The following is a 14618-nucleotide window of genomic DNA, read 5'->3' as shown; positions in this document are numbered from 1 at the left end:
CCTACATCCTCTACCAGGAAAGGGGACGCACCCTCATGTCCCATACCAGGAAAGAGGATGCATCCAAATATCCCAGACCCGGAAAGAGGATGCACCCCCCATGTCCCAAATGAGGAAAGGGGATGCATCCCCATATCCCAAACCAGGAAAACGGCATGGACCCCCATATCCCAAACAAGAAGATGAGATGTATCCCCATATCCCAAAAAAGGAAGTAGAATGCATCCCCATATCCCAAACCAGGAGAAGGGGATGCATCCTCATGTCTCATACCACGAAAGGGGATGCATCCAAATATCCCAGACCAGGAAAGAGGATGCATCCCCATATCCCAAGCCAGGAAAACAGCATGGATCCCCATATCCCAAACAAGGAGATAGGATGTATCCCCATATCCCAAACCAGGAGAAGGGGATGCATCCTTATGTCCCATTCCAGCAAAGGGGATGCATCCCCATATTCCAAACCAGGGAATAGGATGCATCCCCATGTCCCAGACAAGGAAAGGGGATGCATCCCCATATCCCAAACCAGGAGAAGGGGATGCATCCTTATGTCCCGTTCCAGCAAAGGGGATGCATCCCCATATCCCAAATGTGCCACCCTGGAAAGCCGGGAATCACATCCCTGAGGGCCATGCCAGCCCCAGCACAGCCCCCCTCCCTCCCCTGGGAACACTGATCCCGTGGGTTATTTTTAGCATCCCTCTCCCGAGAGGCCGGAGTGGCTGGTTTCCTCCTCCAGCCGTGGATCCCCCCGCCCGCAGCGCGTTCCCGGCGGGACCGGGCGCCCACATGCAGAAGAGGATGGGCGAGGCGGTGGCCCGTGTGGCCAGGAAGGTGAACGACACGGTGGAGAACAAAACGGATTCCCTGGGTAAGGCCGGAGCTCCGTCTCGGCTCCCGCTCGGGGCCCGGAGAAGGATCGGGTATCCGGGAGCGGGGCTCTATTTTTTGCTGCCACAGTCTAAAAAAAGCTGTGGGCATTCCCTACGGGCGCTGCACCCGCGGCTCCGGAGGAGGGAAAGGCTCCCCTAAAGGGCTCTCAGCCCCCCAGAGTTAGAGCAGGTTCCCAGCCATGGCACGTAATCCCATGGGACGTGTCTCAGGAATGCAGTCCCTCCTTGCAGGCGGTGGCAGGAGCGGGGGTTTCTCCACGTTGCCTTGTCAGATCTGTGTTTTCCTGCAATTTCACCCCTCGTTTCCAGCTAATATCCGAGTGCCGGGAGCAGTTCATCAAAGGAGAGGGATGAAAGCCTCTCATTCTCATTCCCGCTGGATTCCCGGTGCTGGGATATAAACCAGCCTACCTCAGGGAGCTGGAGCTTCATCCCTCAGCCCCTCCACATCCTCCCGAGCGAGGGAAGTGTGGGAGGACCGAACTCGTGGCTTTGGGGAGGGGGAGGAAGCAGAGCCCGGGTTGAGCATCACGGGGCAGGGATACGAGGTTTCCATCCCCGGCATCTCCCAGGAAGGGAAGCAGAAACAACTCAGAGCAAAACAAAGTCGCCAAGAGGTGAGAAGCACAGCCAACCCCTGTTCCCCTCCTCGCTGCTTACCGTGGGACAAACACCCATCACCAGCAAGGGTGCCCACGGAAAGCCCTGCTCCATCCCCACCAGACGTGGAGGCTGCATCTCTGCCCTGCTCCATCAACCCCAGGGGTTTAGGGACACAGGGAAGGGGCATGACTGAAGTTATTAGGCATGGACAGGCCGGGGTTTCCAAAACAACACTGCGGCCTGGAAGCAGTTGCAATGTGATTTAGGGTTGAATGCCTAAGGCAGAAGAGCCCTGGCGTTCCTGATGGGATCAAACTCCTGGTGCTTGCGGAGGTGGCTGCAAATATCCCTGTAATGGAGAGGAGTAGGGAGGGGACAGCACTCAGATGGGCAAATTGAGGAGTAAGGGGTGGAAAACCAGGTGGAAAGCAGGGCTCCGTCCCGGCTGGGTGCATTACAAGGTGCCAGGGTTCTCTCCGAGGGCAGATCTGGCCAACTGCAAGCTGATGACCTTCCCTGTTGGAATCTACAAAGCCATGAGGAGCGTCACCGAGGGGATCCATCGCATCTCCCTGGCAAACAACGAGCTCAAGTCCATCACCAGCCGATTTGTCACCACCTTCAGCCAGCTGAGAGGTGAGGGACAGCCACTTGCACACCCCGGCACCCTCAAAGATCCCCAGGGGCACAGCACTGGGGAGTCTCCCCTCTGCAGTTTTCACTCCTCTGTGCTCACACCTCATTCCAAGCAGACTTATCCAGACCCCCAAAAATCCATTTTTCCTTATCATTCCCACCCCTTGCAGGAAGAGGGCACTGGTTTTGCTCACACCCACCCCCCAAACTCGTGTTCTGACACCTTCCAGCAGTGGCCAGGCTGCTGTGGGGGTCATTCATCATCCTCCAGTTCCCTCCAAGGAGCTGTAGGGAGCTGGAGCCGCTCCTGCAGATAACGGGGCATGGCAGAGATGGGGCATTCCAGACTGCTGAAGGCATGTTGGCTTGGGGGTGGCTAATTAGTCCCCTTTGTGAGACATCAGTGAGAGTTAATCACTGCAGGAAATGGGGATGATCATCAGTGCCATGGGGACACATCCCTGTGGAGCCCAGCGAAAGCAACCAGAAGCTAATCCACCAAAATACGGCCATGCAAGCACTCAGAGCATTCAGTGCCACGATGCTAAACACTGGAAACTGCACTGGGGCTGCTCTGGCAGCTTATAAAATCAATTATTTCACTTGCACAATGTGCCACACAACTGCCAGTGTGGTGTGTGTCTGGGGAGGCTTCTCTTGTTGTGGAGCTGGAGCTCCCCTAGTCTGGGGAAAAGAAACATGTCGAGCAAAGGAAATCAATTTTTGTTTGCTAGACAGCACAACGAGCCCTGAAGGGAAAAAAGTTTGGTTTCCCAGCAAGGGCTTTGTTCCCCCAGTGAACGGATCACTCCAGAGATGAACATGCCAGGTCTCAGCAGGGCTGTTGCTGGGTAGAGATGCCTCAGGGCTGGGGACAGCCTGAATAAGGCAGGACCTATAAATACCAGGTATTAGCAGGGGCAGGGCAGCTCCTGTGGGTATTTATAGAGCAGAAAGCCCTGTGTCACTGGAGAAGGGCGCTGGGACATTGGGGTTTGGGTTCTGTTCCCGTGGCTTATGGGCTTTGGTGGGGGAGTGCTGCTCCTGGCCCCACTGGAGCTCATTGCTAGGGAAACACCACAGAAGGGTGAACTCTACAGAGTTATTTTTCACGTATAGGAACTCTTCCACCATTCTGTTTATTCCTCAGGAGGGTTTCAGGCACATGAAGATAAGCCATGACAAGTGTCCATTGGGGAGGTAATTGTGCTGATTTTACTAGGAAATATTCGTCATTTCTACATCCCCTGCTTGCATAATGCAGCACAGGTTTCATTAGCAAAGCCCGAGGAAGCCAAGAAAAACATCCGTGCTCAAAGTGGCATTCCCAGCAGGCAAAAGTACAATGGCATACCACGGGAAATAGCAAAACATTCCCAGTTCTGCTGCTGGAGACCCACTGCTGGACCTGGCAGCCCAAGGGGGACAGAGGCTGTAAATTAAGCTATTCATGAATTATTTCACCACCGCCTCTCTTGGCAGAACTCAACCTGGCAGGCAACTACCTGCACCGCCTGCCCGAGGAAATCACCTCCCTGCTGCACCTCCGGGCCATCGACCTCTCCCGAAACAGGTTCCGGCGCTTCCCCGAGCCCCTGGCCACTGTCCCCTCCCTGGAGACCATCGACCTGGAAGAGAATGAGATTGCAGGTGAGGAGGGCCTTTTCCCACAGGAGGTGAGGGCACAGGGGTGCAGGGGAGATGCTAAACAGCCAGAGCCCCTTTAGCCCCGTGCCTTTCCCGTGTTTTCACTGCACCCCAAGGAAAAGCCGTTGCAGGCACTGAGGGAATCAAGCCCCGTTCAAGCTGCCCTGTTCACCACACCGGGATGTGGCTCTTTCAGGCACCTCCAGCTGGGCTGACTCAAAATCACCAGATTTCTTTAAAAAAGAGACGTGACTGCAGAGCCCAGCCCCAGGGATGCTGGGCTGGGATGTTTGGTGCCAGGCAAAGCAAGGGCACAAGCCCACCTGAACACTTCCCAGAGAAAGCAGGAGCCACAACACTACAAAATCCCCTAAAAATGAAATGAAAGGAATGGTTAAGAGCCACTCATCCCTCAACCCTGCAGTGACAGGAAAATCTTTCATGTGCAAAGCTGAAGCCTTTGGAGTCCCCAAAAGCCGGGCAAAGGGGGCAGCTGTTGCACACGGATAAAAGGGGATTTATGTAGGAGGGAGCTTTCCAAGAGCCCAGACTGGAGCATCCCACAGCCCACATGGATCCCCAGGGAGGTGAATATTGAGTCTGCTCGATTCTACTGTTTTATCTGGGATTGCTTCAGCTGCTGCTGGGAAAGCTGCTCCCTGAAACAGGGGTTTTATTAACAGCATCACATCAGCTGCTCCCCAGCTGCGCCTGCAGAAACACTACACATTAAATATTGCTTCCATGGGAGCCAGAGAAACCAGGCTCCCCTCGGCTGCTGGTTGTCAGACTTGGGAAAAATAAAAAAAAGGGTAAAGTTTAACAATTTCAAGGTAAAATGTTCTGGGCATATATCTTAGTAGTGCACACAATGCTCTCTGGCTTCAGAAAGAGGTGAGATTATCTTATTTTACACATTTTCTGGAAAAGGAAAAGGTAGAGGCTACAAAGCCAGGGGGCTTCAGCCCATTTTTCCAAGGAAACAAAAGTCTGGGCAATCACACTGCTCCTGCCAGTCCTTACCAAATACCTTCCAGGCCCACCTGCACATGAGTTTGTGTTATATATATATATATATATATATATATATATATATATATATATATATATATATATATATGTATGTATGTATTTTTACATATTAATATGGTTTTATACTTTATCTTTGAGCTTGTATTTATATTTATATATATATAAAAATATATATATACATATATATACACCTTCTCCTCCCATGCTAGCCTGGCACAATAGCGGAAGGAGAGTTAGGGAGAGTCCATCACCTTAAATTTAACTGGCACAAATTTGGGTTTTCCTTAACAGCCAAATAGGATTTCACTACACAGAAATATCCATCAGCTTCTCTGGGTAACCTCACCGTCCTCACAAGGAAGAATTTCTGCCTAATATGTCCTCTAAACACCCCCTCTGGCAGCGTGAAGCCACTCCCCCCATCCTGTCACTCCATGCCCCTGTCCAAAGCCCCTCTCCAGCTCTCTTTAGGAGGATGTTGGGGTAGGACCATGACTTTCTCCGTCAGTGGAAGGCTGCAGATCTCCTGGTTTGTGGTGCTGTGCCAGGGCTGGTCCTGCCTGTCCTCCCCTGCCCTCCCAGAGATGCTGGAGGAACTCAATCCAGAGCTGCAAACCCGACTCAAAAACACCTTCTGAAAAAGGGCTGAGTGACCTACTAAGACATATTGAACTGGGGATTGTAGGTAATGTTTTCCAGCTAAAGGGAAACAAGAGTAAAAGGAGATTAATTAATGCCTGCCTGTAGCCTGTGGGCTCTGTGAAAGGAGACATTTAATGCCACAACCTGCCCCTTTCATCTCAATAAGCTCTTAAACCTGGACTGTAATTATGTATATATTACTGTCAGTGCTTTTAACTCTTTCCCTGATAATTAGACTTATATCAAATCAGGGGTTTAAGCTCCCAAATCCATGGGGATGCTTGGATGCCTGGAGCTTCAGCTTCTTTTTCCCTTATTCCTTGATTAATAGTTCAGTAGAGATGATGTTGAGACTGCTGCCAAGGCTGGGCAGGTCACTGCCGGGGGCAACTGTGGTTAGTTTTGTCCTCCTGAGGACATGTAGTGATGGGACAAGGGGGAATGGTTTTGAACTGAAAGAGAGTATGTTTGGTTTGGATATTAGGAAGAAATTCTTCCCTGTGAGGGTGGGGAGGCCCTGGCACAGGTTGCCCAGAGAAGCTGTGGCTGCCCCTGGATCCCTGGAAGTGTCCAAGACCAGGTTGAACAGGGCTTGGAGCAACCTGGGCTAGTGGGAGGTGTCCCTGCCCATGGCAGGGGCTGGAATGAGATGGGCTTTAAGGTCCTTTTCAACCCAAACCATTCCATGGTTGTATGGTTCTATCACCACTCTTGATGTGAGATAATGGCACAGAAAAGGCATTTTTGTTAATAACCACAGAGGTGCCAGTGAGTGGGTCTCCACCAGCAGGTTTGGGGGAGCCTCAGAGGAGCTGGTGCCACCAAAGGATGTGGATAATGCTAAAAGGTGACAGGGAAGCAGCTCTGAGCTGAGCAGGGTCCTTTCCCCTTCAATTTGCAGCCATACCTGGCTGTTAGTGTTCATCACCAGCTCCTCAGGAGCCTCACAGCCCTTTCATATGCACCTCCTCAGATGCCTCCCAATCCCTCAGCATCCCTTTCATCTGAAGGAACTGGGTTTGTCACTCATCATATTCTACTTTAATTAGGAAAAGCCTTTTTTGCCCCTTTTTTTGCTTGACTGGTGAAGCCAGCACAAATAATTCAGGCTCAAACACAAGTGCCTTATCTGCTGAGAAGCCAGCAACAGATGTTTTGGGTTGTTTACAGAGGAATTTGGGGCTCCCATGGCACAACCTTACAGCTACAGGCTGCACTATGTGCCCTGCCTGTCCTTTCATGCCGGGGTGAGTCACTACTCCTTACCTGGAATTAAGGTGCAGAGTTGGGCTTGTTTCCACTCAGAGCAAGGCTTGGTCCCTAAAATAATTCCCTTAACTCCCTAAATTCAAGTGAAGTGGGGGTAAGCGCTTTTAACTTTATCACACTGCACAGACCTAGAAGATGATTAAACTGGAAGATCTGTGAAAAAATAATATTATTTTTGTGCCTCAAGGGGAAAAAAAAAAAGCAAAATGATACAGGAGAATTGCAGTGAAAAAATCCACCATGAAGAAGAGTTATTAAAACAAATCATGTGAAGCTCTGCCTGATGAGAGATGACCTGCTAAGGAATACATGTATGGAAAATAGCACTGTTTTCTGGAGGAGAATGAGGGAAAAAACAAAGGCATCGAAGTGTTTGAGCTTTTTTCCAGCATAAAGTAAGTTTCATGGTCTAAAAATCACATCATCATCCAGCTATAATTACAACACCACAGTTCTGCTCTAGGTGTTGGCAGAAGAAATGGGAGCTGGGATAAAAAAGGCTCTTGGTCTTTTAGTGACCAAATTAAGAAGAAATTTGTTTTGGTAAATCAGGCAGGCCCAAAATATTGTGATTTGGAACAAAAAATCTATCACCTTTGAATGACCTAAATGGTTAGGGTTTTGTATCAGTTTCATTCCTCTGCCATCAGTGGATTCACACTGGGGCCATCCAGGAGAACTGCACCTTTTCTTAATGCTAAGTTCATAAATGTAATGTTTTCTAAAGGAAAACACCCAAATTCGTGGAAATTGCAAAATAGGAGGGTTCCTGTTGATGGCCAAGAGCCGTTTTGCAGCCTGTCCAAAGAGGGCAAAGAGCACATGCTCTCCTGTTAGCCTGGTGAAGGCTCCTGGGCATTGCAACACTGGGAATAAAATCAGGGAATAAGTCTTTGAATACCAGTTTAGTGCCCCAGCAGGGGGTTTATTAGGACTGGGAGAACTGGAGGGCAGTGTCCACATTGAATATCATGGTGTTCTCGCAAAGGCATTTCACAGAATGACAGAATCATTGGAAAAGGCCTCTAAGGTCATCCAGCCCAACCCATAACCATTTGCTCGAGTGGATGTATAATCTAGGATTTTATTACGTTTCTGTTGCGATCAAAGCCTGCAGAGCGGCAGGAGCAGGTTAAGCTCCAGGCTGTCCGTCAAGAGGAGCTTCCCCCGCTCCGCCTCCCCGAATTCCCCGGCAGGAGACGCCGGGAGGGGTTCTCAGCTCCGCGCTGTCTTTGCAGAGGTGCCGACAGAGAAGTTGGCGTCCATGGCATCGCTGCGGAGCCTCAACCTGCGGGACAACCCCGTCGGCCCCGAGGTGCGGCTGCTCGTCCGGCCCCTCGTCCCCTTCGACCTGCTGCTGTCACCAGAGAAGCCCATCCCTGAAGCCTGACAGGGTCTCGGGGTGCCCAGGCGAGCTGTCCCGAGGGGCGACCGCCCACGGGAGTGGTTTGGCTTAGGTCAGTCCCTGCTGCGCCCCTATTCCCGTCCCAAACCTGCGGCGAGGCAGCCAGTCCCTCATTTTACTTTAATTAAAAGCGAGCAGCGGGGCTCCTCCGTGGGCGGATGGCTCTGCCGGCTCCCGAGCCAGGGAATCTCCCGCTTGTGTGTTCGGGGGATGCAGAGGAGCTGCAGTGCATGCGGTGCGAGGTTTGGGTAAAGCCGGGGGCAGTTGGATGTTCGGCTCCATCCTTCCTGCCTGGGCGGCGATGGGGAGCAGCCGGGATGGTGGGGGACATCCCTGGGGCCGTAAGGGTTTGCCCGGGAATTCCCCACATCTCTGTGTGCCAAGTGCCTGATTAAACGCTTTCCTGTTACACCAAGGGGGTTTGTGTCTGCTTAAATTTGAATTATCAGTCTTCCCCTTAAAGAAGCCGCTTTGCACATCTCCACAGCTGCTCGCTGCAGCCTCCGGCTGGATTCTGCACAGACCTGAGCGGTATTTCCTTGGCAAAATCCTTGGTTTTCCAAGGATTCTTTTGTTTTCCTTCTGTTTTTTTTTCCACCATGGAAATCGGAGCAAACCAGGAGCAGCAGGTTCCCACACGCTGCTCACCCCGTGGGTGTCCCCAGGTGTGTGCACCCATCTCCTCGGCGCTGTGGGTCCTCAAGAAGTGCTGTTTTCTCTCCCAGGAAGAAATGTCCTGGAGAGAGCGGCTCCTCGGTGGCAGGGAGGCCACTGCCAAGCACACCCGTGTCCCAACAGCAGCTGCCTGCAAAAAGGAAAAACACAAACTCCTGGGAGAAACCACATGTGTTATCTCAAAATGGCTTGTTTAAACATCTCCCTGTTTTGCTCCTTTGGGGTTTTTTTAAGAGACAAACACCTCCCAGTGGCGTGTGTCCAGCCAGGACGGGTTAATCCTGTAAATCCTTCTAGACTTGCCAAACTTCGGTAAAGGCCATGGTAAGAAGAGGGTTGTTGATGTTGGGAATAATGGAGCAGCTTGGAGTCAGGACCATCATCCCTGAAGATCGTGTTGCTTTTCCCTACTGCATGGGGTGATGGAGGGGGGTCCTCCCCACCCGCGTTGTGGCTCCTGGCATGTTTTCCGCCCCGGCGTTGCTGGGGACACCGGCCATCAGCTGCCAGCATTAGCGTGGGGACCTCGGAGGCAGCGAGGGGGACGTAGATCCCGACCCTTCCCAGGGGAGCAAAGCTGCTCCCTCTCTCTCCTGGTCTCCGCGCTGGCTCATCCGTGGGGGGGCTGCGTGTGGGTCCCCGGCGGTATCCATGGCGATGGGAGGCTGTCCCCCCGCCGCCCCCTCCCCTTCTCCGCTGCAGCCCGAGCAGCCGCAAGCGGCGCGGCGGCACCGCGGCAGCGGCTCCGCGGTAGCGGCACCGGGGATCGGGACCGGGCGCGGGGAACCGGGGGAGGGACGGGGGCAAAACTGCCCCCCACCCCCGGCGGGAGCCCCCGCGCACCAGCGATGCAGCCCCCGGAGCCGGGTCGGGCTGGCGGAGGTGAGTACCGAGACCTGGTTTGTTTTATTTTATCCCCCCACAAAAGCCGTCAACCCCGTCCCCAGCCCCCTATTCCATCACCCCAGTCTTTTCCTGCGGTGGTTTCTCACAGCCAGGCAGGGAGGTAAGCGGTCCCTCGCCCCCCACCCGGTACCCCCTTCCATGCCTGCATCCCTCCATCCATTCATCCATCCATCCATCCATCCATCCACCCATTCATCCATCCACCCATTCATCCAGCACCAACCCTGGGTGCTCAGCCACCCCTTATTTTCCTTTCCCTGTCTTCCACCTCGCTCTTAAAACCACCTCTAATTCCATAGGACACCCAGCTCCCGCTAATGCTGCACTGCAGCCCAAAAAAGGTTAAGTCCAGCAAAGTTTTGGGGTTAATATTGTACATTTTGGGCAATCTCGTTACAGTCTTTGCTCCTGCTAACGAGGGAGCACTCCTGCTAACGAAGCTGGGTCATGTGAGTGCCGACTGGCTGGAGAATCTTGCCCCCAGTCCCGCTGCTTTCTTGCCTCTCCAAGACGCTCCTTCCCCTGTGTCCCTGGGCTGCAAACCCGCCCAGCACCTTTCTAAAGCCCCGCTGGAAACGTCTTGCCCAAATCTTGCACCCCGGACACGGTCATAGGGGCTGGAGGGGCCCTTCCTGCGCGCAGGAGCCTTGGAGAAGCCAAGGCAGCCCCGATGGCTCGAAAAGCACCTTGGCCGGCGAGCTGAGCACCGGCACCGGCACAGGGATGGGGGGATGCTCCAGCTGCCCATCACGCAGTGGCTTTGGGGGCTTTCTCAGAGCAGGGCTGACCTGCAGGCAGTTAGGCTGAACCTTAGAGATGAAATATGCCTTTTCTTCCCTTAAAATTGCAGGCTGGGTTTTCCCGGAGTCAGTCCCGTCACCACTGCAGGCAGCTGCTGCTCCCGGCATCCTCCCGCGTCCCTGCCTGCGTAAGGCTGGGGAAACCCGAGGGTGGAAGCTGCCCAGACCCGCTCGCCCTTAAATCTGTAGTGACAAAATTCCATCCCCCACTCCATCAGAAGCTCCCAGATAATGATCAGAGTCATAATTATTGCTTTATATGTTAAACGGAGGGCAAAGTCTCCTCTGCCCCAGTCCCTCTCCCTCAGGTACTGCAGGTTTGCCAGGGAGAATAAGATTTTAGGGAATCTCAAACTGTAAACCTTGGAAGCACAAGGAGAAGCAGCAGGAGCCACCTGGGAGCAGGGATGCTCCCTGGCCAGCCGAGACAGGAGCCGCATGGATACAGCTTCCCATAAGGCTGGAGCACTGAAATGTCAAGATGAGGATTTATTTCCTTGCTTTGTCCCTAAAAAACCCCATGTGATCAGGATGCCTTCTAGGCTGCTCTAATTCCTCATCAAAAGAGTTACATAAATAAGAATGACTTAAAAACTAATGATATAAAATAATGATTCACCCGACGTGCTGCAGTACCCTGAGCTGCGTAACCCAAGGACGGGGAGACTTGCTGGGGCACTGCGATGATCCCAACAGGACATGTCCCAGCCAGGCTGGGCATTGGAATAAACATGAAAACCCACTTCTGAGGGCATTAAGAAATGAAGGGAATAATTGCTTTACCCTCTCCCAGCTTCATTTTCCTGCCTTCCCTTCCCCAGGCCCTTCCAGTGGCACCTGGTGGCCAAACGGCACCACAAGCTACAGTCACCTCCTGAGGGAGAACTACACCTTCCTGGCCTACTACCAGCATTCCTCCCCTGTGGCCCTCATGTTCATCCTGGCCTACACCTTCATCTTCCTCATGTGTGTGGTCGGCAACATCCTGGTGTGCTTCGTCGTGGTGAAGAACCGCCAGATGCGGACGGTCACCAACATGTTCCTCCTCAACCTGGCCATCAGCGACCTGCTGGTGGGCATCTTCTGCATGCCCACCACCTTGGTGGACAACCTCATCACAGGTGAGCGGGGCAGTGGAGGGGCGAGGCACACGACAGGGGAGAGAAAGTGGTGGGGGAAAGGAACATCCCCCACTCACCTTCTGCCCCCCCACGCATGAGGCCAAGCCCTGGGTGGTGTTTTTGGTGAGGATGAGAAGGGCAGGTGGTGGCCACTCAACCACACCTGAGGAAAGGTGTGATTTCACCTAGAGCTCCTATTTTACGGGGGAAACATCCTTTTTTTCTTTTTCTTTGAGGTTTTGACTGGTTTTGGCAAAATAATCTTAATGCTGCATTTGCATATTTATTTAAAGTTCAGCCCTTCTTCATCAAGCAACCCTGAAAAAAAGCCCTCTTCTTCCTGCACCCATCTTCTTCCGTGATGGCTCAGCCGTGCCCGTTGCCCTTTCCAAAGATAAGGGGTGACATTTGTCAGAGTTCAGCCACAGCGGCAGCTAGGCCACAGGGCAGAGTTTGTGTTTACTGACTATGGGGCGGGACATATTTATTGCCTTGGCATTGGGGTCAAGAAACAAGATGAAAGTCCTTCTGATTGAGGATCCCAATGATAACAGCTCAAGCCCTAGACAAGGGCAGGAGAAATGGCAGCCACCACCTTCCTTGAGTTCCTAAGAGTGTAATATGCATCTTTTTTTACCTATTTTTGGTTTTTTCTCCAAGCATCTGTGCTGCAAAAGGCCATGTCCGTATGAGTTCCCCCTTAGGAGCAGGATTTAGCATCCCCCAGCAACAACACAGTGGATGGGGACATCTAAAGGGAGCTGGCCAAGCCCAAGGCACCTACGGCCTCCACGGTGTCCCCTCACAGGTTGGCCCTTTGACAACACCATGTGCAAAATGAGTGGCCTGGTGCAGGGCATGTCCGTCTCCGCCTCCGTTTTCACACTGGTGGCCATCGCCGTGGAGAGGTACGTTGGCTTGGGAATGTGGGAATGTGGGGCCAACTGCCTCCAGCATGTTCAGGTGTCCTGTGTGGTTTCCATCACGGGAAAGCTCCTGGGGATGTCAGGAGCGCGGCCCAGCTCTCCATAAGGACCACTAAGCTGCCCATGGGGCAGTCCAGCAAGCTGTCCTTCCCCACCGTGAAAACACCAAAGCTGGAGACACCCCAACCTACCCCTGCCACCAAAAGTGTCATGCAAAGAGCAACCCACCTCACCCTCCCTTCACACCCCCGGGTCCCAGCTGTCCTCCTTCCCCAGGGATGTCCCAGTAGGTGCCCAAAGCCATTGCCATCTGCCCTCCCACAGGTTTCGCTGCATCGTCCACCCGTTCCGGCAGAAGCTGACGCTGAGGAAAGCCCTGCTGACCATCGCCATCATCTGGGTGCTGGCCCTGCTCATCATGTGCCCCGCTGCCATCACCCTGACTGTCACCAGGGAGGAGCACCACTTCATGGTGGACACCTACAACAACTCCTACCCTCTCTACTCCTGTTGGGAGGCCTGGCCCGAGACGGGGATGAGGAGGATCTACACAACCGTCCTCTTCTCCCACATCTACGTGGTCCCGCTCGCCCTCATCGTCGTCATGTACACCCGCATCGCCTTCAAGCTCTTCAAGTCGGTGGCACCTGCCCATGGCCAGGAGGTGCCAGAGGGAAGGAGGATCTCCCGCAGGAAGGCCAAGGTCATCAACATGCTCATCATCGTCGCCCTCTTCTTCACCATCTCCTGGCTGCCCCTCTGGACGCTGTTGCTGCTGACGGACTACGGGTGGCTGAGCGAGGGCCAGCTCCACCTGGTCATCGTCTACGTGTACCCCTTCGCCCACTGGCTGGCCTTCTTCAACAGCAGCGCCAACCCCATCATCTACGGCTACTTCAACGAGAACTTCCGACGAGGCTTCCAGGAGGTCTTCAGGAACCCCCTCTGCTTGCTCCGGTGCTGCCACCGCAGGCCCTACACCCCCCGGAGCCACGGCCACGGGACCTTCCTCAGCACCCGCAACCGCGTCTTCACCCAGGCACGGACCAGCGACTCGCCTCCCGTGTCCGAGTCGGGGCCACCGGCCCTGCGCCACGCTGGGGCCCCCGCCTGGGACGGCTGAGTGGCCTCTGGACTGAGGGCTTGTGGGGTGGGGAGCGGGGATTTGGCACCTCATGGGCCACAGGTCACCGAAATAAAGGCGCGTCCCACCGATGCCACGTCCCTGCCTTGGCTCCTCTGCTCCCCCCACAGCACCATCCAGAGGGCCCCAGCTGAGCCCCCCGGCACCACAGGCCCCTGTGCTCTGTGAGCACCCCCTTCATGCAGCTGCAGTCCAGCCATGGGGCCATGGAGTGCGGGGACCAGGGAGCAGGGAGGGAGAATGGGCTGTCCCGGGCTGTGCCATGCTTGGAGAACTGTGCAGGCCTTTGCTGGCCCATAACAGGCTGTGCTGGCCCAAGCCATGCCGTCATGGCCGTGCTGCACCATGCCATACCATAGTGCTGTGGCCATCTAGGCTGGACCAAGCCATGACGGGCTGGCTGGACCAAGCCGTGTTGTGCTGGATCAAATCACACCATGCTGGACCAAGCCACGCCATGCTGGATCCTGCCCTGCTATCATGGCCATGCCAGGCCATGCCAAAGCACACTGCTGTGGCCACAGTGGACCAAGCCACCCCATTCTCTTGTGGCCATGCTGGACTGTGCCACCCTGTGGCCATGCCATGTCATCCCATGCTGTTATGGCCGTGCCGTGCCAGACCATGGCAGTCCATGCCACCCCATGCTGTTATGGCCATTCCATACCATCCCACCCTATCTCATCCCATCCCATCCCTGTCCCACCCACCTCATCCCATCCCACTCCATCCCCCCCATCTCATCCCATCCCTGTCCATCCCACCCCACCCCTGTCCCATCCCATCCCATCCCATCCCATCCCATCCCTGTCCTATCCCATCCCATCCCATCCCATCCCATCCCATCCCATCCCATCCCATCTCATCCCATCCCATCCCTGTCCTATCCCATCCCATCTCACCCCTATCCCATC

At 54.1% G+C, this 14618-nt stretch overlaps 2 protein-coding genes across 3 annotated transcripts; both read left to right on the top strand.

Annotated features, from left to right (window-relative positions):
* Window positions 1-755: 755 nt before the first annotated feature.
* On the top strand, window positions 756-8548 carry LRRC20 (leucine rich repeat containing 20). Of its 2 annotated transcripts, none has more exons than XM_032694841.1 (4): window positions 756-876; window positions 1988-2137; window positions 3620-3787; window positions 7966-8548. In XM_032694841.1, exons 1-4 carry the CDS (start codon window positions 795-797, stop codon window positions 8115-8117), a joined length of 552 nt encoding a protein of 183 aa, XP_032550732.1. In that variant the 5' UTR covers window positions 756-794; the 3' UTR covers window positions 8118-8548. The 2 variants fall into 2 exon arrangements, with proteins under 2 accessions (XP_032550732.1, XP_032550730.1); XM_032694839.1 differs by having other exon boundaries at window positions 781-876; window positions 7947-8548.
* Window positions 8549-9585: 1037 nt separating this feature from the next.
* On the top strand, window positions 9586-13776 carry NPFFR1 (neuropeptide FF receptor 1). The gene is made up of 4 exons (XM_032694837.1): window positions 9586-9689; window positions 11335-11634; window positions 12443-12542; window positions 12885-13776. Exons 1-4 carry the CDS (start codon window positions 9656-9658, stop codon window positions 13681-13683), a joined length of 1233 nt encoding a protein of 410 aa, XP_032550728.1. The 5' UTR covers window positions 9586-9655; the 3' UTR covers window positions 13684-13776.
* Window positions 13777-14618: the final 842 nt, after the last annotated feature.

This window comes from Chiroxiphia lanceolata, chromosome 8, assembly GCF_009829145.1.
Source record: "Chiroxiphia lanceolata isolate bChiLan1 chromosome 8, bChiLan1.pri, whole genome shotgun sequence".
NCBI lineage: Eukaryota > Metazoa > Chordata > Aves > Passeriformes > Pipridae > Chiroxiphia > Chiroxiphia lanceolata.
Note: the sequence above shows the minus strand (reverse complement) of the source record. Positions and strands in the feature narration are given on the sequence as shown.

Coding starts and splice junctions, on each gene's coding strand:
- LRRC20 (XM_032694839.1), top strand. CDS start 795: ATGCAGAAGAGGATGGGCGAGGCGGTGGCCCGTGTGGCCAGGAAGGTG. Junction 877..1,987: donor GAACAAAACGGATTCCCTGG/GTAAGGCCGGAG, acceptor CTCCGAGGGCAG/ATCTGGCCAACTGCAAGCTG. Junction 2,138..3,619: donor CACCTTCAGCCAGCTGAGAG/GTGAGGGACAGC, acceptor CTCTCTTGGCAG/AACTCAACCTGGCAGGCAAC.
- NPFFR1 (XM_032694837.1), top strand. CDS start 9,656: ATGCAGCCCCCGGAGCCGGGTCGGGCTGGCGGAG. Junction 11,635..12,442: donor GGTGGACAACCTCATCACAG/GTGAGCGGGGCA, acceptor GTCCCCTCACAG/GTTGGCCCTTTGACAACACC. Junction 12,543..12,884: donor GTGGCCATCGCCGTGGAGAG/GTACGTTGGCTT, acceptor GCCCTCCCACAG/GTTTCGCTGCATCGTCCACC.